The 26,087-nt window shown below is 36.8% G+C and overlaps 2 protein-coding genes and 1 long non-coding RNA gene across 3 annotated transcripts in view; 1 reads left to right on the forward strand and 2 right to left on the reverse strand.

The window, feature by feature from the left end:
- The window catches only part of LOC149092492 (uncharacterized), a 182,797-nt gene that overhangs the window by 125,854 nt on the left and 30,856 nt on the right, over positions 1-26,087 (forward strand). The window lies entirely within an intron of this gene.
- Positions 10,126-11,006, reverse strand: LOC149092496 (uncharacterized). The gene is made up of 2 exons (XR_016197562.1): positions 10,838-11,006; positions 10,126-10,782 (listed from the first exon to the last, which is right to left on the reverse strand). It is a non-coding gene; the product is annotated as an uncharacterized LOC149092496 (long non-coding RNA).
- Positions 15,908-24,465, reverse strand: LOC115565561 (U3 small nucleolar ribonucleoprotein IMP4). The gene is made up of 2 exons (XM_089265357.1): positions 24,191-24,465; positions 15,908-16,631 (listed from the first exon to the last, which is right to left on the reverse strand). Exons 1-2 carry the CDS (start codon positions 24,372-24,374, stop codon positions 15,919-15,921), a joined length of 897 nt encoding a protein of 298 aa, XP_089121483.1. The 5' UTR covers positions 24,375-24,465; the 3' UTR covers positions 15,908-15,918.

The raw sequence follows: 26,087 nt of genomic DNA on the forward strand, positions 1-26,087 counted from the left end.
TGCAGCGGTGGTGTATACAAAGGTCGGAGAAAAAATCACTTTGCTAGCAGTAAAAAGCAAAGCGAACCCAATAAAAAAAAACAAATAAGAGCGTTGCAGTCTTAAATTACCGACTGCGGAATAATCATTCACACCCCACACACAGCCAAGTTTAGCTATAGTACTGAAGAACGTTTTTCTCGATTCGCCACGCCCCTACTGAACGTAACGGTAACCTAGTTACACAATTAGGATGCTTACGCTCAATGAAAAAGTTACAGAGTATTTTGATATACCACGCCCTCAAAGAGGGGTAACAATATTATTTTGGGAATCGATAGAAGGTTACTGGTAACTCAACCATCCAAATTTGAAGTTTGCAGCTCTTATACTTTAGGAGATATAACCTTTTGCGGTTTTCCACGCTCCCAATGGGCGGAGATATATCCGCCATAGCTGGTGATCTTGAGTAGTCGACGCGGATTTAGATCTGTAGATACCGAACTTCAGCTTTCTAGCTGTTCAACTAACATGATATCTGGCATATCGGAAAATGCCCCTAGTGTGCGAATACGGAAAATGTTAACACTTTATAAATCGGAGATATACACGAGTATATGATCCAAATTTCAAGTCTCTGGCTTCAATAGCTCTGAAATATACTGCGTTCATACGAACAGACATTGCCCAAAACCAATATACTCATTTCACTTTCGTGAATGAGTACAACAAGAAGAAAATAACCAAATTGAACCTATGTGTAGCCCACATACTATGCAAACTATTATATATAAATCAAGCATTAGTAGGAAATCACATCAAAACACTTGCATGGAGTGATTCACAAATTACGCTAGCTTAGCTAAAAAACAAACTTAGCAAAGTCACTCTCTGCCGTATTTCGCCCTTTTCAAATAAACCGCCTTGGTTCACTAAGACACTTTTGAACTTATGGAATATTAAATCTACATTTCTTAAGAACTATAAAAAGTCTGATTCTAGTGTCGACTGGTCTAAGTATTCTATAGCCAAGTCTAATTTAAATCTTTGAAATACTCGTTATGAGAATTATCTTATGCGTTGCAAACGTCACTTTGCTCGAGATCCTAAACAATTTTTCTCATTTGTAAACTTAAAGCACAAGTCTTCTGGTTTGCCGTCTACATTTGTGCTTGGTGCTGAAAAAACTTGTCATGACCAGGATTCCTCTGATTTATTTGCACATTTTTTTCAATCCACTTATTCTTCTAGTGATCCCTATAACAACTCATATCCATATTCACTTCTTGAATATGGGTACATTAACGCTCCTAAGGTCACTACTACCTCTCTGGCGGCATTAGGACGTTGAAATCATCTTTTTCTCCTGGTGCTGATAATATTCCAAGTTGTGTGATTAAAGAGTGCAGTGTGTCTCTTCAGTTACCATTATTAAAATTGTTTAATTTGTCTTTGGAAACCTTTGTGTTCCTTTTAATTTGGAAAATATTTTTCATTATTTTCCTATATAAAAAATGTGGAAGATCTGATATTTCCAATTATAGACGCATTGCAAAATTATCTGCTATTCCGAAGTTGTTTGAAAACATTATAGGATCGGGCTTGCAACATTTTTACAAATCGATTATTCAACCGTCTCAGTATGGTTTTGTTCAAAATCGATCAATCGTCCTCTAATTTACTAGAATTTACTTCGGTTGTCAATGACAGTTTTTCTAAAAAAAAAAATGCAAAATGACTCCGTACATCATCAAATACTAATTCTATTGCTGTAACGTTTCCTTAGACTCGTGTCCTGGATTTCATTCTCTTTAAAGGGAAGAACGCAAAGAGTCTTGCTGAGGACAGCTATTTCTAAGCTCATCTTTGTTTCGTCTGGTGTACCTTAGGGTAGCCATTTGGGTCCATTACTCTTTTCCCTCTTTATAAATGACCTTCCTAGCTGTATCTCTTATTCTAAGATATTAATTTATTTATTTATTTATTTATTTCTTAAAGCTATTGACAAAAACGAGATTCAATTTAAATTAAAAAAAAAACCTAAACAAAGTAAAGGATATAATATCAATAGTAACACCGACCCGATGGGGGTATTTTATTTGCCAGTGCGGCCAGCTATGCCCACGTCTCACAGCCAAATATGGTCAGTGAAACCAATGAAGCTATAAAAATTAAGTGTTAGTAAGAAAACTTAGAAAAAAAATATTTAGTGTAGATTTATTAACTAAATCTAACACGATAATTAATAAATAATTCTTAAAATAAAAAAAATAAAAAATAATAAAAAAAAAACAATAATAAAAAAAAAGAAACAAGTAAGAAAACTCTAGTCGAGAGTGCTCGACTAGAAAATACCCTGAACCCTAGGTAAAAAATATTGAAAATGGGAAATCAGGGTATAATGGTTTTGTTAAAAGTATGTAACAGGCAGAAGGAGGCGTGGCAGACCCCACAAATTATATATATTCTTGATAAGGGCGACAAGCTGAATCGGTTTTTGTTAAAATTTACCCCCACCCCTAAATTCACCCCCTCACCATCATCATTGTAAAAGTCGTATATCAAATACTAGAAACTTCAGTGTACACATACATTTAAACATCATGATTACGTTCTGAAAGTTTCATTACGATCGTACGTCTAGAAATTAAATTATTCAACAAATAATTTCTCATAATATTGCTAACACTGCAGCGCAACCCAAGCGCAATAGTCTGTATATGCGTGTGTGTGTGTGTGTGTGCGTGCGTTTTTTTTGTATGTGGATGTGTGTGCGTGTATTTGTTTGTATGTGTGTGTGTGTGTTTTTTTTTTATATTCGTTTATTTACAAACTTATTATACTACAAGTTGAAAGAGTTAGCGGATAGCGCGCGATGCCTGCGAGACGGCCGTAAAGCATTGCTTCGCAAGCACTATGCGCTAACCTAGCCTGGTACAGCTCGTCTTCTCATTCGCTCGACCCTTCGCAGCTCCATCATCACTGTGGCCGCGAAGGTACTTGTTAGTTCCCAAGCTTCCTCCAATTCCAGCATGGCGTTGACTATGTTGTCCGCTCTGATGGAGCGGCCCAGTGCCTCTTCCAGACGACGCCTCTTCTCCAGGAACCGTCCACATACGAAAAGGATGTGGCTGGCGTCTTCCACATGTCCTCGCCCGCTCCAGGGCCACTCGTCAGTTTCCTCGTGACCAAATCGCTTCAAATAGCTCCGAAAGCATCCATGGCCCGTGAGGATTTGCGTAAGATAGAAGTTAACCTCGCCGTGTTTGTGGTTAACCCATGGTTCGAGCTCCGGGATGAGCTTGTGCGTCCACTGCTCTTTGGCTGAGCTATTCCACTTCCTTTGCCATCGTGAAATGCTGTTCGCCCTGGTAGCGTTGTGTCGCACATGCGCGTGCGAATTCCGCTCCACGGCTTCGGCGACCAAGTACTCCAGTGGCACCATGCCGTCTATGACAAGCGCCGCATCATCGGAGATAGTCCTGAAAGCGCAGCTGACTCTGATTGCGCTCAGTCTATAGATCGCGCAAATGTCCCGGCTGTAGCTCGGCGTTGCCATCGCTCTTGACCATATGGGCGCAGTATAGAGGATGACGGATCTAATGACGCTCATTAGAAGGAGACGTCGCGACGTCTAGAATTCTTTGCCTATTAGCATTTGTTAAGTGGGATGCTTTTACAAAATCAACAGCGTTAGAGAAAAACGGATCAGTCGGAATCATATTTAGCTTTGTAATATTAAAGTTATCGATGGCTGCATCAGTTTTAAATAAATAAATTTCATCATCGGGCACCTCAGCTGCCTGACATATACAAGAGCGAATTAAACTAACATCATCGGTTGTCATGATTCCCGATTCCATATTATTCAAGGCAGTAGCGAAAGATTGGTCTTCCCGTTGCCTCATAATTTCTGTGAGTTCTAAATATTTGAAAAGGTCCCATACGGATGAAGTATAAATTGAACTGTAGGGATCATTAGAATTGGACTCAAAAATACAACTGGTGAAAGTTGTCGTAAATCACCGAAAACCATTACAGAAATGTCACCAAAAGGAAAAGTATTTTTGAAAATCTGCTTTAATCGTGAATCTAGCTAAGAAAACATTTTTGACCCCACCATTGAAATTTCATCAATAATAATAGTTTTAAGGTCTATCAGCTTTGAATGAATTAAGCGTCTTAGACTTGAACCAGATTGATTAACTGGAAGTGAAAACATAGAACGCAGCTTTTCCTGTTGGGGCACACAGTAAAATCTTAATGGTTGGTTGATTTCCTGGCTTGCTATTATACATTACTGATTATGACTGATAAATAGCTAATATAAGCCGTCTTTTTCCAGCACCTGGACCACCTCCAACAAATTCATACAATACAGAATTGTTTTTGGCATTGTGCAAAACATGAGTAAAACATGTCTTTTGCTTCAAATTAAGCGACCTTACAATATCAGACAGTCTTTCAGGCGAAACTAGAGATTATTATCTCCTAATTCTGTACTTTCATCGCTTTCATTAATATTAAGAACATTTAATTGTGGATTAATTTCAGGCAATCCCAATACTCACTTTCGTCCTGAACTACATTTTCAAGTGCATTTTTTAATTCGTTATCATCTAATGAATTATACTTGCTACGATTAATATTTATAATTTCAAGGCTTTCACTACAAAACGTTTCACAATCCCTCATATCTAGCTCTATGTGCTAATTTCTCCAAGGGAAGTATAGCATTACAACCTTTCTAAAATAATTACAACTATCAGTATTTAGATTGAGTCTTCTATATCTAATTATGCTTGGACTTTGTCTTTTTCTAACAAAGCCACTGCCATCGAGCAGCATGAAATTTCGTGTTTTTGAAATACTGGGTATAACTAGATTATCGAAATCATGTCTATTCTGTCGAGTTCCAGTTAGCTAAATGTATAAAAAGCCGCAAAATCGGCTAGGCATACATTTTCTAGAGTATCAGGTCGTTGAACATAATATATCACTTGAATCATCGGGCAACTGTTGCAACTGTTGTCTAGACTTAAGTATTCTAACCCGATGTTCTGGTAGAGAAGTATTAATATATACTTCAGCGTTACTACTTTCTGATAAATGCATACCCAAACAGCAGTAAACAGCATCTTGGGCTGATATTTCAGTACCCGAAATAAATTTATGACCAATGTGCTGCAACTTTTGTTTGATGGTAACATTTCCCCTGCTAATCTCACTGACTGCTTCACGCAATAATTTGGAGATGCCCCTCTGCGACTTGTTAATATAATTTACAACATAGCTGCAGCAGGCGTAAGGGTCTAATATGATTTGCACGTTGTAATAGAAGCAAGGTACTATTATATGCGTTTAGCTTTATAGCTGCAAATGATCGCTTTAAAAATATTTTTGTTTTTTTTTTAAAGTTGACCGAAGTGCATTTATATAACATTCATAAGAGAGGCTAAGCTGATCATTCGCCAAAAAACTATTGAAATCGCAAAGTAAATCAATAGTTTCACGATCAAGTGGATATTCTAACACGCACTGGAACTTTTCAAAATTTTTGCGATGTACATCTAAATTGGCATTATTTTCCTCTAATGGAAAAAGAATTTCAGTTTGGGGCATAGGAGGGTATGGTATCCCAAATCTACATATTCTTTGCTGTCTAACTTCTCGCCTACATGAATGCCCGTGATTGTGGATTTGCTATTCCAAAAATGGAGCCACATCTATTTCAGTTGTAATAAACTGATCAACAAAATTCTTTACTGGAGGAAAGCTTAACTCATTAGTCAATTCAAACTTTGGGGCATCTCTCAGCCAAAGCATTCCATGAATGTGGGGAGAGCCTCTCTGCTGAAACTCAACCCGCCAGTAAAACCTACCACCCTCTAATTTCATTAATTTTAAAACCTGCCTATAGCGAAAATCAAAATATCTTGCGCAAGTAACTGGGTCAGATCTAATGAGACGAGCTTTATTGTCGAAACTTAAATTAGCTGCTTGCTCTTCTGATATTATTAAACTGTCTACATTTTTAGACAATAAAACTAACAGTTCTGTTCATCTCGTCTCAGCTGCTGAAAAAGTTATGAGAAATGTCGGTAGGCTAAACTGCCTTATCATCGCCATAACTTTTTTTCAGCTTCCCAATGAGCAGGAGATGTTCTAATACCCTTTAAGACCCTATAGCCATCATCGTGGCGAATTAAATTATTTAAATGGTCCTCATTAAGCACAGTTGCAGCAGAAATACCTTGATTTGAGCTATGCTTACGTAAGCAAATGGAAGTGTTATTTCTAATATTTATCATTTCCACCTTTTTATAATTAAGAAATAATTTATCACTCCTGCAGCCCCTTCTATCAAAGTTTCTAAGCTCAGACCGGACAATAGTTGTAAAACTCTCCTTACATTTCCTTTTTATACCCGCAAAGATTGTTGGGAAAGATAGCTCTTCAGAATCACTATCCTGAATCGTATCTGGTGCGATAACAATTCTTTGCAGCGCAATATTTTCAACAGGAATATTTTCTAACAATGTTTCCTGGCCTCCAATTTAACAATTCCTCATGAAAATCATTCTTCCCTTTTACACCAGCTTGATTTGTCTGCTCTAGAAGTTGTGAAACCAAATCTCTATCATTATTTGATGCTATGAATGGGACATTATCGGAAGAAAATGAGGACATCCACTGCTCGTTGACAGTAATTTGATGTTTCCTATAAAGCTCTGTATTGATCAAATACCTAATAGCACCTATGATTTTAGAAGGCCTAATGGTTTCAGCCATGAAATCATGGCTATATTCCATTCTTCGCTTAAGGTGCATCTATACAACCTCAGCTTCATGAAATGCCCTTGGAAGGGATGTCACCACATTGCCTACAGGTATGGGTAAATTAACCACAGCTCCTTTAATTGCAGTTTGCCGACCATAACCTAATGACTTGATTATCATAAAAGGAAGGCGGGGAGCAATAAGTCTTTCTTCTAATGGAGTTAGATCCTTTAAGCATTCAGGAGGCTCTGGAAAATATAAACCATTCGTAATAGCTGACTTTGGGTTTTTGCCCAATTTTACGCTTGCACTACATGTTTTGCAAAGAGAGTATTTATTATTTGAAGCAGGGAAAATTGAAGATAAACTTAAAATATCTTCACTGTCAGTGTAGAAAACATCCGTTTGCATTTTTTTTAGAAAAACTGTCATTGACAAGCGAAGTAAATTTAAGTAAATTAGTGGACGTTGATCGATTTTGAACAAAACCATGCTGAGATGGTTGAATAATCGATTTGCAAAAATGCTTCAAGGCCGATGTTATAATTTTCTCAAATAACTTCGGAATGGCAAATAATTTCGCAATGCCTCTAAAGTTGGAAATATCAGATCTTCCACATTTTTATACCCTGAACCCATAGAAAATGGGAATTAGTGTATAATGGTTTTGTTAAAAGTATGTAGCAGGCAGACCCTACAAAGTATATATATTCTTGATCAGCACGACGAACTGAGTCGATATAGCCCTGTCCGTCTGTCCGTATGAACGCCGAGATCTCAGAAGATATAAGAGCTAGAGACTTGAAACTTTTTTCCTAGGTCCGTGTATATCAGGCGCATATCGAGTTTATAATTAAAATCGATAACAACTCTCGATATTTGATTATAGATTAAAAACCTTATCGAAAGCCAGTTATTTAATTATATCTTCGACACTTTTAGAGCTAGAGCTTCCAAATTTTAAATGTAGACTTATGTGTATTTTATATAATTTCAATTTTTGTTAAAATTTACCCCCCACCCCTAAATTCACAGAAACCCTGCACTCTTTAATCACACAACTAGGAATATCATCGACACCGGAAGAGAAAGATGATTTCAATATCCTAATGGCTGCAGCCAGAGAGGCTGCAGTAACTTTAGGAGTATTTATAGACCCATATTCAGAAAGTGATAATGGATATGAGTTGTTGTAGAGATAAGCAGAAGAATAAGTTGATTGAAAAAAATCAGCAATTAGATCAGAGGAGTCCTGGTCATTGCAAATTTTTTCACCACCACAAATGAGGACAGCAAACCAGAAGATTTAAGCTTCAAGTTTACGAATGAATAAAATTGTTTGGGATCTCGAGCAAACTGACGTTTGCAACGTTTAAGATAATTCTCAAACATCCAAAATAGAGTTTAAGGTAAAATAAAAAAAACGATGCTGCCAAATTAATATCATTCGACTCATATAAAATAGCCCAGTCTGTTGAATTAATTAATTCATTAAGCAAAACAAAATCGCATTTGCGATAGTATCAACTTGGTTTAGAAGGCATACTCCTTTGCTCAAACATGAACATACATAATAATAACAAGTAAGAAGACTTCAGTCGAGACTGCTCGACTAGGAGATACCCTGAACCCTCCAAGCTGATATTCTTATCATTTTGCATCCACCCTCACGCACCCGCGCTCTGCTAACTGCGCAGTAAGCAGCGACTGCGCTTTGCTGCGCTGCAGTGTGGGCAATAGTATGAGAATTTACTTGGTAAATAACTTCTTTTGTAAACACACTATCTTAATGAAATTTGCAGAGCGTAATTATATGGTCAAAATGTGTGTACATTCCAAAGCACAAGTCTCTAGTACTTGAAATACGTTTTTTACAAATTGGGGGCGAAGGGGGCGTGGTATCCAAAATCTGTCAATTACAAAATGTTTGTATTCATCTATATCTTCTCAGATCTCGGCGTTCATACGGACGGACGGACAGACGGACAGACGGACAGGGCTATATCGACTCAGCTCGTCGTGCTGATCAAGAATATACACTTTGAGGGGTCTGACACACCTCCTTCTGCCTGTTACATACTTTTAACAAAACCATTATACTCTGATTTCCCATTTTCAATGGGTTCAGGGTATAAAAATAGAGAAAATACTCGATAACCTGCGCGTTATCCGACACAAAGTAATAAATATGTCACCCTTTAGTTGCAGCGACCAATGCACCGACCAATATGTAAATGTAACGTAAGCCTGGACCCAGCGATCTAAAAAGGACACTTGAGTAAACATCTGTGCACTTGATTGTATGAGAAAATGCACCCTTCCAATGACTGGAAGTAGTTTTAAGAGTCTCTGTTAGGTATATAAGAACTATGATTTTAAGTAATAAACAGTTCAGTTTCAATCTTGAATTCGGCAAATGTGGAGTTGTTTCATTTTACGCTCTAACAAGTATAATTGAGATGATTATCAACAGCTAATAAAACCTTTAAAGTGGGGAGATGTATATCCTCAGGTGTGCAGAAAGGAGTCGATCTCACGACATCAAAGAGCGAAGCATGATTAATAAACACAAGATCTAGTGTGCGATTTAGATGATTAGAAATAGAGTTAATCTGAAACAGAGACAGGTTAAACAATTCATCAAAAAGATAGAGATCAATTGTCGGAATAAAGTAATTTTTATTACAAGTTGCTGACCAAGAAGTTTTGGGAATATTAAAATCACCCAACACAAGAAACAAGTCTCTATCATTCACATGTTCATAAACTTCTTTAATACAATCAATATGTTGAGCATAAACTTTTAAATCAGAAGAGGGAGGGATATAAGAACATGTGATAAACAGTGAGTACGATGGGATAGTTAATTTAGCATCAAAAATCTGCGCTTTATGAAGGGACGACTAGGTAAACTCATCGGAGAGGATACTGGATTTAACCGCAATTAACACACCACCCCACTATAGCAAAGTGCAAAATAAATGCAATTACGACGCTGCACCAAACTTCAACAAATTAAAAAGCAATTTTAAAAGAGACACAGAGACACACTGACCGCAGCTGCACGAACAATTTAATAAAAACGATACAAATCAGGCAAATTTTTTGAGCAGAAAAACAAAATCGACCGTACACTCTCACTGAGAAGTCTCTCTCTTCCTAGCTGTATTTCGTATTCTACGATATTTATGTATGCGGATGATGTAAAACTTTGCCTTCCATACTCCAGTGCAAATGGTCATCTACACCTTTAAGATGACCTTAATGCATTTCAATTTTGGTGTGTGGCAAACCAGTTGCACCTAAATTGCTCGAAGTGTATGACAATGACTTTCAGTCGTACAAAAAACATCTTTTTAAAACGCATTTTTTTCGACTGTAAACTTAATTTTAATCTTCATATTTCTACCATCATAAATGAAGCCAAAATTGTGCTTAGCTGTATTAAACATTGGGCTATGTTACAAAGCAATTATTTATTTCGCTTGTGCGTCCCATCTGATAGTATTGCTCAGTTTGTCTCCGCAGCATAAACTATATCAGGATCGTATCGAATCGGTTAAAAAACAGTTTCTTCTCTTTGCCTTAAGCGATCTTAGCTGGGATCTTACCATAGTAGGCTTCAGCTCATTGATCTTCCATCGTTAATCAATCGCAGAATAATTTTAGATACTGATTTCCTGCTCAAATTAACGGTGATATTGATTCGTCCTTTGTTGGTGCGTCTTAATTTTTCGGTTCCGTTCCGTCAACTAGACATTATCGTCCGCTTCATTTACTTGTGTGCACTACGGATTATTCTTTGCATAGTGCGTTTTATGTTCTATGTTTTAATTTCAATAAATATTATGGCTCAGACATAAGCACTGGTATACAGTTCGTTGCCAACGTTGTGCAGTGATTTCTCAATCCTATCCGATATTCATTCTATTTTTCTCTTGTTTATCTCATTTCTTTTTGTTTCTTATGCTCTTTTCACTATTTTCTGCAATATTTGTACTACTTTCCTTCTTCCATCTAATACTTTTACGTTAAGATTTATTATAATTTTAATTAGATTAAATATATTTAAGTTTACCATTTTAACACTGTCTTTTCATAGTTTCAATAGTATCACTGACCACATTTGGCTGTGACGTGTGGTATAGCTAGCCGGACTGGCAAATAAAATACCTCCATCGGGTTGGTGACTCTATTGTCATAATGTGTTGTACTTTTTATAGGATATCTAATTTTAGTTGACTCTAGGTTTGTCAATATCTTTAAATAAATAAATAAAATAAAAGATAAGTTTGTCAAAGCTAGAGTAGACGAGATAAACAAAAGACTGCCGAATGGAAATACGTGAAATCAGCAGACAACACAGCAGATGTTGCCTCAAGAGGAATTATCCCGGAACAGTTAGCAGCATGCTAACCAACCACATCAATGGCCACAATTTGAAGAGCCAGAAACTGTTATAGTAGCAACTATAACAACAAAAGAAAACTACCTGAGTCCCACTATTAACAAAGTTCTCATTAATAAATAAGCTAATTTTTGTGATGGCATACATACTACGCTTTATTGCAAAATCAAGAGGAAAGAAACATCAGCCCACATACCTAACTGTCGATGAACTAAGGCAAGCCAAATATTCATCGTAAAATTGGAGCAATAGCTTGATTTTGGGCAAGAGATGAATTTACTCAAAACGAGGAGACCACTGGAAGCTAAGATTACATGTGCTCAACCCATTCTGGATGGTGACTGGGTCTTACGTGTGGGAGACCGCCTCCAAAGTGCATTGGTGCCATATAATGTGAAGCACCCAATTGTAGCTGGAAAATCTTTCTTGGCTAATTATAAACAACGCACATAAGGAAACCCTACATGGTAACTGAAGCTTATGAGAAATCTCATTAAAAGGGAGTTCTGGCTTGCGCGTTACCTGTACAAACAAGAAAGGGCCAGTCAGTTAATAGGAAACTTACCAGTGCACACTGCAGTGTATCGAATAACTGATGATTACCGGTTCCAAAACACTGGTATTGATTACGCTGGACCTTTCCAAATTAGATTGCACAAAGGCTCTACATCTGGAAGCCGTCAGTGACTTTTTATCAGATAAGTTTTTAGAAGCTCTACATCGATTTTTTGCAAGACGAGGCAAACGTGAGAAAAAGTATTCAGATAACAGCACTTATTTTGTAGTTGCCACTAGAATATTGGACAAGGATCTGGTCGCTGCTATAAATGAAAATCAGTGCTGGAACGAGAAAGCATTAAATGGCACTTTATCCCGCCGGCAAGCTCCCACATGGGAGCTGGAATAAAATCTGCAAAACACAACCTTAAGCGAGTCATCGGCGATAACAGCTTCACGTTTGAGGAGTCAGTTCTAAACTCACGACTCCTGGTTGCCTTAAATAACGACACAGAGGGAGACGACATATTGACACCAGAACCTTTTATTGTTCGAGGACCACTAATTAGAGCTCTACAACACTTTGACGAACATCGAAAAATCGGCTCTTTGGATAGATGAAGACACATGCAACGAATCAGAGCAGAGTACTGGAGGAAATGGAAAGAGGAATACTTGGCATCACTGCAACAGCGAACCAAATGGCGGCAAGCAAATGCAAACCTCACAGAAGGCCAAATTGTCTTATTAAAACAAGAAAACAATCATTCCGCTAGATGGCCTATGGGAAAAATTACAAAAACTACAAAAGGACTAGATAATAAAGTTCCAGTATTCACAATAAAAACAAATATTGTGAGGTCAAAAGATCGGTAATATTTTCTACCAACTAATGAAAAGGAAAAGCAAGACGACTCTCCAAAAGATCGAAGAAAAACACGATCAGCAAAGTCTGTGACCGGAAAAGCGACAATTTTAAGTCTGCTAATGATGTTGCAAGTACTACAATTGTGCCTACTATAAACACAATCATCAAACTCAAAATTCAGAATATGGATCCACAAACGGCAATGCAATGCAATGCAATGGACAACCTTGTAAAAGTGGAAGTGGTTTCAACGAATACTGCAAAACAGTGAGCAACACAATAATGTTAACAAGTAAGAAAACTCTAGTCGAGAGTGCTCGACTAGATACTACTAATAAAAACGCACATTTGGTATGCTTAAAATTTCAAGTTCGATGTATTTAAAATATAAATGAAATGAAAAACTCATTTCATTAAAAATATAAAAATTTTGAAACAATTAAAAAAAAGAACTACGACGCGCCCTGGGTTCGAACCCGAGACCTCGCGATCGAGCGCAACGCCTTTTATCACGACGCCACCTCACTGTTCGAATTTCCAAACGAATGGCCAAACATTTTGCTATTTTTTAATGTCGATCGACTTAACCGCATTTAATGAAACTTTCAGCATATGATCTACATATTCTATTGAATAATTGACAAATTTAAAAATATTAAAAATCATTCACAATTAGCTACAGTGGCATCTGCCTTAAATGATAATGTTTTTAGTCGATAATAAAATATGCGGAATAGTTATTGATTTTTAAAGCAAAACTCGACATCCGCGCTGAATATACGGTCATTCTCAAGTCTCTAGCTCCTATATATTCTGAAATCGACGCGTTCAAACGGGACAGGTAATATTTTCCGTCCGACGGACAGACGGACAGGGCTAAATCGACTCAGCTCGTCGCCCTGATCAAGAATATATATTTATACTTTGTGGGGTCTGCCACGCCACCTTCTGCCTATTACATACATTTAAACAAAACCATTATACCTGATTTCCCATTTTCAATGGGTTCAGGGTATAAAAATGAAAAACATTAGAGAGAAAAATAAAATTATCACCCAAACGGCCAACAGATCAAAGCGTTTCATAATGCTTTTTGATATTGGCACTGCAAACAGGCTGGAAGAAAACATGCAGACAATAATCAACAAGTAAGAAGACTCTAGTCGAGACTGCTCGACTAGGAGATACCCTGAACCCTCCAAGCTGATATTCTTATCATTCTGCACTTCTTTTATGCACGTATGGGAATTTACTTGTAAACACACACTTTTGTAAACACACTATCTTAATGAAATTTGCAGAGCGTAATTATATGGTCAAAATGTGTGTACATTCCAAAGCACAAGTCTCTAGTACTTGAAATACGTTTTACAAATTGGGGGCGAAGGGGGCGTGGTATCCAAAATCTGTTGATTACAAAATGTTTGTATTCATCATAGGTATATACACAGTAAATCTGAAGTCTCCACGTCTGATAGGACTCCGATGAGGCTCAAAAAACAAAATCAATTTTTCGATTATTCTCGATAAAAAAGTTATCGGATGAGTTATCGAAAAAATAAAGCAAACTCGTACTGCGTATGGTATACACGAGTATACACACAAAATTTCAGCTCTCTAGCTCTTATATCTTCTGAGATCTCGGCGTTCATACGGACAGACGGACAGGGCTATATCGACTCAGTTCGTCGTGCTGATCAAGAATATATATACTTTATGGGGTCTGCGATGATTCCTTCTGCCTGTTACATACTTTTACACAAAAAAATTATACCCTGATTTCCCATTTTCAATGGGTTCAGGGTATAAAAACGAAAAGCGGCTAAATGATTATGTCAGCAACCAAACATCCATAATCAAGGCAACATCAAAGCTTGTGCAAACCACCACAGAGGAAGTTAATAAAAACTTTAAAAAAGTTACAAGGCAAATAAACAAAATGGTAAACACTATGAAAGAGAACTTCTTCGTTTGCAAAGAGTCCATAAAATTCTTTATATGGATCAACCGATTGAGAAGCTGGATTCAGGCAACCGAAGATCTCCAGTCAGCAGTATTTGCCCTGGTGTCGGACATTAACGAAGGAAAAGTGCACCCATCGCTAATCGAACCAAATAAGATGTTAGCCGAACTCAACAAGATCCAACAGAAACTGCAGAGGAACCAACTTCTTCCTGGCGAAAACTCTCCAAAAAGGCTTCAGTTAGTGTATAAACTAATAGAAGCGCAAGCTATATTTAAAGACAACATGCTTGTCATAGACGCAAGGCTACCAGTATACATAAATCAGCATGCGACTCTCTTCGAAGCAGTACCCATACAACTTGTACGTAAAGGAAGAAAGGTCGTTCCGAGGTCTAAAACGAAATTCCTTATCTTCAACACTGAGATAAACGCCTATCACTCAATGACTGAAATGAAAGTCGGTCAGTGCCGGCATGAAGACGAAACCACATACCTGTGCGAAGGAAATTGGAAAGTTGTGAAATATCTCCCTTAAAACCGAACAAAAAGTAGCCGTGCAAGATGATGGAATACGAGGACACGTTCGTCAACGGGTACAACAGAGTATTAAGGATTTGCACCGTCAAAAAGTACACATTGAGGATCTTTTCCTCCACACAATGAATGAATTTTCTTGAACATGTATGAACATAGAAATATGGTAAGTATGGGAACATACAATCTATATACTCGACAGATGGCATGCATAAAATAGACACCCCATGTGAAAGTGTGAACTATCAAACTAGAAATAAAATATGACTCTGACCCTTATCGACAAGATAACGTAAAAGGCGAGCGCTGAGCCTTACAAACTCAGCGATAGGATAAGAACGCGGAGTCTTACACACTCAGTGATAAGATAAGAATATTTAATAGCCCAATGCTAAACCTTACACACTAGATTTAAGGGTTGAAAAATATGCTGAGTTGGGGTATATAAGCCCAGGCTCAGAACAATACTCAAAACCATTATAGTCAAGAGTATTCGTTCAATAAGTTAGTTAAATTTTCGATTTTGTAGTTATAAGATGTTGAAGTCGTTGAAATATAATTGTTAGTAAGTTAAATATTACGCTTGTAATTTGAAGTCGTTGAATTATAATTGTTAGTAAGTTAAATATTACGCTGGTAATTTATAAGTGTCGTAGCAAGTAGCTTTTGTAAATTAAGTAACCAGTACCTTTCCCCCCTTTTCCACGAACACCGCATGTACCGTAGCAACTTACAAATGTCTTGTAAGTTCTGGCTTTGTTGAGACGGACTTCTTACCCCAACCATAGAAAAGTAACCATACAAAAAAAAAAAATCAAAATGCGCACGCGCCAGGTACAGCTTAAAATAAAACGGGTAAAGTGTGGAAGAATCAGTTATGTGTATATTAAGCGTTGTTTTTATTATTAAATATATTTGTATTCGAAAAAACCAAGTTTTTGATAGTTGTATTTAAGTACGGACGACTAACCCATTCAGTATCAACAGCTTTTATATTTTCTAATGTTCCAAGCTTAATCTGATACAGCTTTAATTGAAATCTGGGTCCAACTTCCGTTAATTCAATTTCTTTATTTACATATTTATATTGATGATGTCTAAATGATATTTTATCTTCATTGTTAATAAATGAGATAATCCTTTCAGATTTGTCGTTTGGTACCGGGAACAAATGTTTTAAAATTTGCACAGTTCTCAAACCAATATTGCTTTTAAAATTACTGAAAATTAAATGCGGCTTCTGTTCACTCATAGGTCCAATGTTAGGGATATCATGACGCATTATAACGTCGGTTATATTAAAAAAAGCTGTTGGCCCGAATGGCAAATGACATATCACAAGACTGTCGGGAATGCCCCGATGCTCATGCACTATTATAAAGTCTGTAACATTATTAGCTCGACAGGCATGCATTAATGTGTTTAGTTGATATTTTCCTCTGTTCATTTGTTGGGCATTAGGAAATATCAGTCTAAGTTCTTTCATAAACATTTTTAGACGTGAAGACGGCTCATGGGAAGTAGTCAACATAATCTTTGGATCTTGACAACCAGCATATTTGTATTCATCAATAGTAGATAAGTTTCCATTTTCCACATCTAAAAAACGAAAAGAATTATATAAAAAAATTTAATTAAAAAACAAGTAAGAAAGCTCTAGTCGAGACTGCTCGACTACGAGATCCCCTGAACCCTATAAGCAACTGATATTTCAATAATAATTAGCACATACCACGCACTCATACAAACATATACACGCACACATACACGCATGCAAACAAACACACGCACGCACATACACATACAAACAAACACACGCGCACAAACACACTCACATATACAGGCGATTGCGCTTGGCTAGCGCTGCAGTGCTGGCAATATTATGAAAACTTATTTGTTGAATAATTTAATTTCTAGACGTACGATCGTAATGAAACTTTCAGAACATAATCATAATGTTTTAATGTATGTGTATACCGAAGCGCAAGACTCTAGTATTTGATATACGACTTTTACAAAGATGAGGCTGATGGGGTGGATTTAGGAGTGGGGCGTAAATTTTAACAAAAACCGAAATTGTATAAAAAGCATCTCAATATACATTTTAAATTTGGAGACTCTAGGTTGAAAGATGTAAGAGATATAATTTAAGTGATCTTCGATTAGGTTTTTTATCGATAAAAATATCGGAATGAGTTATCGTTTTTTAGTGATAATACGGACATTTAAAAAAAAAGTTTAAGTCTCTAGCTCTTATATCTTCTAAAATCGACGCGTTCAAACATACGGACGGACGGACAGACAGACGGAGGGCTAAATCGACTCAGCTCGTCGCCCTGATGAAGAATATATATACTTTGTGGGGTCTGCCACGCCTCCTTCTGCCTGTTACATACATTTCAACAAAACCATTAAACACTGATTTCCCATTTTCAATGGGTTCAGGGTATAATTAATACAGTATACAGTATTTGATGACCATTTACAGAGGGATAGTGGGGGCATTGTATACCAAAAATATTATATATATAATATAAAATATAATATGAATATCCCGGAGCTCACCTTATACTCACAAGGGATAGGAATCAATATTATGTAAAAATTTTTACTTGGTCAAAATTTAAAATGGTAGAAAACCGCTCAACATTTCCAAAAGCCCTTCTTGCTGTGTTGCCGTCATTAGTATTACCACTTAAAAACGAATGTTGTAAGGCTTTCCATTGACTTTTTAAACGAAATTAATGCAGCAGAGAGGCGTAGAGTTAGCATACTCTGAAGCAAACTGAGAAGCCAATTTCCGTTTTAGTCAAGGACTAGCATCATTATAATTTAATCGTTTTCGATCTGTTCTCCTAAGTGATCTAACGTATGCACAAATCTTGATCATTTACTCTAATTAGAAATCAATTGCATTGCAGGCAAATTGGCATTTTTCGATTTACCATGAAACCTTTAATTAGATATCTCTGACGAAAATTAAAACATTATGGGTAGTCCTGAAAGTTTTATAAAAACTGTTTTCAAGGCGAAGATTTTAAATAAGAATATCAAAGCAGTTGGCGGAACAAAAAAAAATGGATTTATGCCAAAGTGAAGTGTATGGAAACATAATTACTTAATAACTTTTTTTTAAAGATGGGCTATCATAACATTTCAGAAAATGATGGCATATAAGTGCGTGTGTCTTCTAAAATCGAAAATATCTTCTTCGTCGATTAAAAACATGATCGAAAATAAGTCATTTAATTATAGCTACTACATCTAATTTAACTTCTCAAAGGCCTTCGAAAGAGTCGGTATCTACCCAATAATAGACCAATTAAACCGCTGGTAAATTGAACCTAAAATAATACAGTTTATTTCCTGGCAAACCGGAAAATTTTTGTTAAATGTAAAAAGGAATCCCCACCCTCTCCACAACGGCATCCCCCAGGGATCGCCAATATCCGTCATCCTTTTCTTAATCGCCTGCAACAGACTCTCCCACATAGCGTACAAAAGAAAAAAAAAAAAAAAAAAAAACAGTCCTATAATCTCGACCAACTTTTTTCCAATATATGTGATTGGTGTTGATATTCAGGAGCATCTTTATCAGTAGAAAAGTGTCAACACCCTTATGTTTGCCGCAAGCTAAACTGCATCTACAGCTTATCATGCAATATCACCCCCATCTCCTCACAAAGATGTTAGAACTCATAACATTAACATTAATTGCGCACATTAAGCAAATTCTGCTAGCCTTAAACAACAAACTTAACATCATTAAATGCCTAGCAAGCTCTAAACTGCAATAAATATGCTATATAAAATGTAAAAAATATGGGTATGCCCCAAATCAACCCTTCCTTTGAATTCGTTCATGGTCCTTTCAGCCGGAGAAGTATTTTTAATACTTCGATTCAATCCACAAGAAGAAATGTTTGTGATTAGTACAACAAAAAAGTGAGCACAGAGGGAATGGAATTTTTGCCACAACTTCGACATCGACGAAGTGTCGCTGAAAGTCAGCATCAACAGATATCCAACTGGAAGTTTAACGAATGGATAATGCTTCCACAGTTGGCAGCACGACGGAAGAGTAAACTTCTGCAGACTGCAATGGCGACTAGAAGTGCAACTGAAGAAAAAAGCGAAATTGTCCAGTGATGACCACAGCAGCGCCATCAACAATGGACTGCAAACTGCAAGTACAATTACATCGAAGGAGAAGTTTATTAGAAGTAACAGCAACATATTTAAGGAAATAACCATAACCAACAGCATCAAAAGAAGGACGCCTATTACATGGTTTCGTCAACAATGAAGCGGTAGACAACTTCCTCACCAGATGCAATCAGATATATTAATGCAACAAACGATGACACCTATACGCCGCGGAAGTTCTTTAAAATGGCTCGACTTCAAAGGCATGGAAGTCGCTACCTAAGCAAAAGACTAAGGTAATGGTGACAGGAAAATTAACAGTAACCCTTGTCACCAAAGAGTAAGATTATGTAAGAGCCCATTTTCAATGGGTTGCAGCAAGTTAAAAATAATTTGCAGCAAAAGTTTGCAAAAATGTTCACACCAATGCAAATATTGCATGCAAATTACTTGCTTCAATCAATTTTTGTTTTGCACGCAAACTTTTGCATGGCTATTTCATGCAATATATTGCATTAATGTCTACACGTGTTTTCATTTTTTGTTTTTGTTTGCACTGCTTGCGAAATTAAAAAAAAAAAAAAAAAAAAAAAAAACGTTTTATTAATTTTACCATATTTATTTCTTAATAATTTTTAAATGAATGTTTGTAATAATTAATTATAAAAAAAAAATTTATAAAATAAAATAAAAATATAATAACTATTGGGCTCAGCAATCATCGCTTCATTGTAATGAATATTTTTAACTTTTATTAATTACTAAATTTGAATATAATTTAACCCCTTATTTGTGTGTATATATTTATATATAGTTATATAATTCAATAAAAATCAATTTTATTTTATATTAAAATTTTAAAATGAATAAATTTATTTTGTAAATTTATTATATTGCTAATTCAATCGTTTTCTCGCGATATCACATTTGGTTTGCTTGCTGCAATATTGCGACTGAAAGAAAACAGCACATGTAAACAATCAAACAACAGACGCAACCAAGTTAACGGTGAAATTCTGTGTTCAGACGATAAGCAAAAAAAGTTGCCGACAACAGTTATTGCAATTTTTTTGTTGCGGCAGCAAAATGTTTGCACTCGTGTTCAAACGTGCAAGTCTGATTGCAGCAATCAACTTGCAGCAAATTGTTTGCATTGTGTGTACCTAGCTTTAGGGTTGAAAATATCCACGAGTCGGGCTCAGAAAAATAAAATAAGCCCAATCATTCGTTCAACCCTCAATAAGCTTAATAATGCCGCAATCCGCATATCACTTTGCGCACTACGCTCAACACTTATCCCTAAATCTATTTATATAAAAGACAGTTGTGAAAAGTTTTCCAGCACTTATAACTCGAGATCTCCTGGACCAATTTTCATGGTTTTTGATTTGTTGGATTTGTCTCCGCTACGTAGGATAGTAGATCTTAAAAATACTGAAAAAATTACACAAATATTTGAAAAACGCGGTTTTTTCCCTAAAGATTCAAATTTCCATTGATACTCAGTAGGCTTGATAACAGTGACAGTTTTCGGTCCTGCTCTCATATTATACAATACTAAAAAAGTAAATAAACAAATGTAGTCAGTCAGTCTACGGCGCAGCCTCAGGCGAACCTGACTATTCATAAAAAAGCTAATTTTATAAAAAAAAAATTGGTTTGTCTCAGACATTAATTTGTGTAAATTATTTATATTTATATTGCTCGATTGTTTTATGTGCTTTAGTGCGAGGGCATATTCAGTATTACTATTAATAAAAATGCCGCGTCCTAGAAGATCTTTTCTTTCCCGACGGACCCATAATGCAATTAGGCAACTGAATATCGCGAGTCAATTATCTGACGAAGGACGAGAAATCGCCCGAGAAAGGCGCCGCGTTAGTTCCCAGCAAAGAAGGGCCTTGATTCGTGCTTCTCAAAGAGGCAGCCCGCGAAACGGCAATAAGAAATGGTTCAAGGATCTTATCTGGCGATTTCCGACAAACACTACCAGTAATTCCAAGATCTACTGCTGCCGACGAAATAAACGCTTGCCTCAAAGCATCAAATGTGTGGCGATATGTAACTAAACTTCAACTGTCTGTAAATATGAGAGTTGCATTGTTGAACGATCTATCTGCTGATTTCTCGAAGCAATTGCTGAATATCGGTAGTGGCCGTATTCCTGTTGAAGAATCAAGTGGCTTGATTTCATTTCCTAAAAATTTTTGCAATTTAGTCTCATTAAAAGATGAGCTTATCAACAAGTATTTCCGAATATCATTGCTTTCCACAAAAATACTAAATGGTTAAGTGAGTGAGCATTTTTGGCGGCTAAAAATAAAGGTGTGAATGACCTTAATTATATAATTCAAAATAAAATCGTTGGTACTCTGTATTCATTCAAATCTATCGACTGTGTAACAAACGAAGAAGAAGCCACTAATTATTAAACTGAATTTTTGAGCTCCTTGGATGTGCCTGGTTTACCACCGCACAATTTACAACTGAAGGTTGGCTCGGTAGTTATCATGCTTAGAAATTTAAACCAACCAAAACTGTGCAATGGAACGCGTTTGGTGATAAGAAAACTGATGAGCAATGTGATTCATGCGTCGATACTCAAAGGAAAATTTAAAGATGAAGTTCTTATTCTTATTCCCAGGATTCCGATGATCCCAACAGATATGCCCTTTGAGTTTACACGAATTCAATTCCCGATTCGTCTTGCCTTCGCCATGACGATCAACAAATCACAGGGCCAATCTTTGACTATTTGTGGCCTCAATCTAGAAAATGCGTGTGTTTCTCATGGTCAATTGTACGTGGCATGCTCACGTGTTGGCAAACCACCCGCATTATTTGTTCTTGCACCTGACCAAAAAACAAAGAATGTCGTTTACCACAAGGTGCTTGAATGAAAATCCGATTAATAAATTCATCAGAGTGTATCCCAACCTGAACAACATAGCATTCAACAATTTTTTACCTAGAAATAATGGATAGGGCAATGCAACGTTTGCCAGGCCAGCTAGTTACTTTTTAAAGCAAACATATCTAAAATAGAGCAAAAAGGAGACCTGATTAGTGATCACAGTCATAGCCTACAAAACACTACCACATAGCTCAAATTCACCGCTCCATAAATACACAAAACAGAAGGACAGCCAAAAAATAAATTGATTGAGAAACAAGCAAAAAAGCTATAGTCGAGACTGCTTGACTATGATAATTTCTCAATAATTCTTCGCCTGCTTCTACTTACACAACAAACACACCAGCACACGCATGGTGAATCAAGGATAAGCACGCATTGGCTGTAGTGTGGACTTACAATGGAGCTTTCAGATCGTGATTACAACATTAAAGTGCGTGTGTGTGCCAAAGCACAAGGTGAAGGTGGATATAACGGTGGGCGGTAAATTTTAACAAAAATTAAAATTGTATGAAATATATGCAAAATGACTGAAATTGTATGAAAAATGACTGGCGACTCTACTTGTAGGAGATATGATGAAGTAACTAGCTTTCGATAAGGTTTTTAATCGATAATAAAATTTCGAGTTATGACCTAAGAAAATAAATTTCAAGTCTTTAGCTCTTATATATTCTCAGATCGACGCGTTCATACATACGGACGGAGAGACACAGGGCTAAGTCGCTCTGATCAAGATTATATACTGAGGTGGTCAAAGTATTTGCACACCGAACATTCTTATACCCAGAACCCATTCAAATTGGGAAATCAGGGTACAATGGTTTTGTTGAAATGTATGTAACAGGCAGACCCCACAAAGTATATATATTCTTGATCAGGGTGACGATCTGAGTCGATTTGGCCCTATCCGTCTGTCTTTGCTCTCTCAAATGTGTATATGTGTGTATGCATGTGAGCACAAGCAACAGCTCACGAAAATTGAAATTTTTTCGCAGCAAGAACCCACGCCTTCCCTTCTGTGTGAAGACTATACCGAACTTATCAAACCGTTTGCCAAGCTCGTACAAAATATGTGTATATGTTTTCGATATTATTTGTGGAAAGGGTATGAAAGCGTTGGTGCTAATAGTAAAAATGCTTTCGCGACGAATGTGCACGCAACACTCTCCCTTGCTACATGTATTATGAATATTTCTAAGCCTGTGTGCGAAGCTCTCGCTGCCTGTAGCAATCTTAAAGCCCAGAATTTGGATTTGGTCGATCTTGTGAAGTGCTTACATACATACATACGTAAGTATTTACATATATACACTTGATTGTGTGTACGCATGGGCTGCGATGCTAACAATTATGGGAGATCACTTGTACAAGCATTTGTATGCCTATGTGATTTCATATGTGCGTGTGTGTATGTGCATGTGTCCATGGGAGATGAATATTGGCGTGTGCCTGCCTCAACTTAGAAGTATGTGAACGATTTTGGGCTTTTGTTGGGCTCTTTTGTTCAACCATCGATCGGTCCAGCGCATGAAGCGAAATGATTGTGCTTTCGTATATTTTTGTAGTCCGACCCTAAAGGTAAAGAGACGAGCAAATACAAAGTTGACTGGGAGATTACTCTCGAAAATAAGTGTGCAAAACACTTTACACAACGTGTTCGGTCTATGTGTTCTCTGGTTAGTGGTAATAGTTATTTTCGCTCAATTTAAAAGAATGTAATGTATGTTAGTTGAACAAGAAAACTCTAGTCGAGACTGCTCGACTACGAGATCCCCTGAATCACACACACACACACACACACATCGAACTTTAGTGATAAACTCGATATGCGTGCTCTATTTTACATTTAAATTTTAAACAAAATTGAAGCCTCTCTTATATCTTCTGAAATCGACGCGTTCATTAATACGGACGGACGGACGAACAGACAGAAAATCCAAAAACCAACTAAGAAAATCCAAAAACCAACTAGGAAACATGGTGATGGCAGTGTCAAGGTATTGACTTATGTACGTGTTGCTTCGGGACTTGGAAAAAAGAATTAAGCGCCTTAAGAAATATATGTACATATATATATATGTATAGTTTTCATTACCTCCGCTATATTTAAGAGAATTATAAACCGTTACTCCGTCCAAAATTTTGGAAGATCTCAAAGATGTGTTTCTCATTAAGTTATCACTTATGACATCCAAATCTTTTCTTTTTTTTAGAACCCGTTCACTCAGCGCTTTGGAATATAAGAATTCTCTTCTCTGTCTTGCCTGTTTTCTTAGCATTCTTAATTTTTTTGAAGATTGCGTTACCACGTGAATGTATATATGATTTTAGCGTTTTTCAAAGGTAAATAACACAAGTCAACGTGTTTAAGAACTTGTCGTTATTTCTAAAAATCAATGTTGACAAAATGACTGGATTATTGGAAATGGAACAAAAATGTAGAAAATTAGTCTGCACAGGTAAAAACACTGAACATATAACTGACCAGACAACACATAGATGAGACATGTAGAGCAAACGTTTTCAGCGTGTGTGTGTGTCTGCTCACCGCCAAAACATATTCTTTATGCGTCTCAACGCCTCATACCCTTCCTAGAATTAATCATGAAAACGCTAAGATTTTGTATGAGCATGGCAAACGCTTCTAAGATTTCGGTATACCCTTCACTCAAAAGGCAAGAGCTGGGATCGTCGTGGACGAATTTTAATTTTTGTGCGCTGCTGAGTTGGATGATTCGAGTGACCATAGAGATATAGAGAGAAGAGAGAGGTAGAGTGAGAGAGAGTAGGACACATAGCGCACAGCCGTGCTTCATATAAAAATGGGACCATATTTTCAGAGCGCTCGCAACGCACTGGCTTTGTTGTGCTGTATATTCACTGCTCGAGCCTCAAGAGACTGAGCCGAGCAAATACGAAGTTAAGCAGTCTCTCATCCACATATTTTCGGCGCTGAAAACAATTGCTCTACATGTCTCATATATGTATGTGTTGTCTGGTCAGTGATATAACACTAGACGAGACAAGTAGAGCGAACTCTTTCTACAAAGAAAAAAATGAGTATAGGGAACTAGTCGCCTTTGTTTTTTTATCGGCTCAGTCTCTACAGGTTTGAGAAGTGAATACGACAAAGTCAATGCGCTGCGAGCTCTCTAAGAAAATGGTACCGTTATTATATGAAGCGCGGCTATGCGCTATTTGTCATACCAATGTCTCTTAAATCATTAGGTTCAACAAATTTTAATTGATCGCGACGGCACCAACTCTTCTAATAGAGTGAAGGGTATATTGGAATTTTAACGGTTGCCTTGTTTATACAAAATGATAGCGTTTTTATGATTATTTCTAGAATAATATAATTAATATGATTTAGCGACGGGCTTGCACACACACTTGCAGCTACATGTATGACCATAAGTCCGCAACTCCTATATATATAATAATATAATTATATAATTATATTTACTTATATTATTAATATTTTCAACGCAACAAATTATCGTGGTTTTTAATGCTTTGCAATATTTCGGCAAGTGGACTAAAAAATTTTAAGTCATAACAGGTCGTCGAGAACAATTTTCAATTATTTTGCGCTGTTGCTATTTGAGAGACCATTGAGAGAGCATAAAGGGAGGGAAAGAAAGTGCGGGAAAAAGAGCGCATAACCACACTTCATATGGGAATCTGTACATTTCGTGCCATATCTCGCATCGCACTGCTCACTACTTGAGCCTCAAAAGACCGAGCCGCGGAAATACGAAAAGCTTGATTTCGTCGTTGAAAAATATTGTCTTACATGTATAGTCTATGTGTTCTCTGGTTTGTGTTAATATTCCCGCAAACGTTGTTAAAACTTTCAGCAACAATGTAACCTAATATATTTTCGTTATCAACTCCAATTAGATAGAATCACTGACCAGACAACACATAGACTAGACGATGACCGCGATGAGCATGCACACACACACTCTACCTTGCTCCCCGCATTTGCA

This window comes from Drosophila navojoa, chromosome 2 (genome assembly GCF_054131105.1).
Source record: "Drosophila navojoa isolate 15081-1374.11 chromosome 2, UAZ_NAV_1.0, whole genome shotgun sequence".
NCBI lineage: Eukaryota > Metazoa > Arthropoda > Insecta > Diptera > Drosophilidae > Drosophila > Drosophila navojoa.

Bases quoted from the DNA above. Each gene is read 5' to 3' on its own strand.
- LOC115565561 (XM_089265357.1), bottom strand. From the start codon at position 24,374: ATGCTAAGAAAACAGGCAAGACAGAGAAGAGAATTCTTATATTCCAAA. The intron at 16,632-24,190 runs GTAATGAAAACT...TTCGTTTTTTAG, and splicing joins TTCTCTTAAATATAGCGGAG to ATGTGGAAAATGGAAACTTA.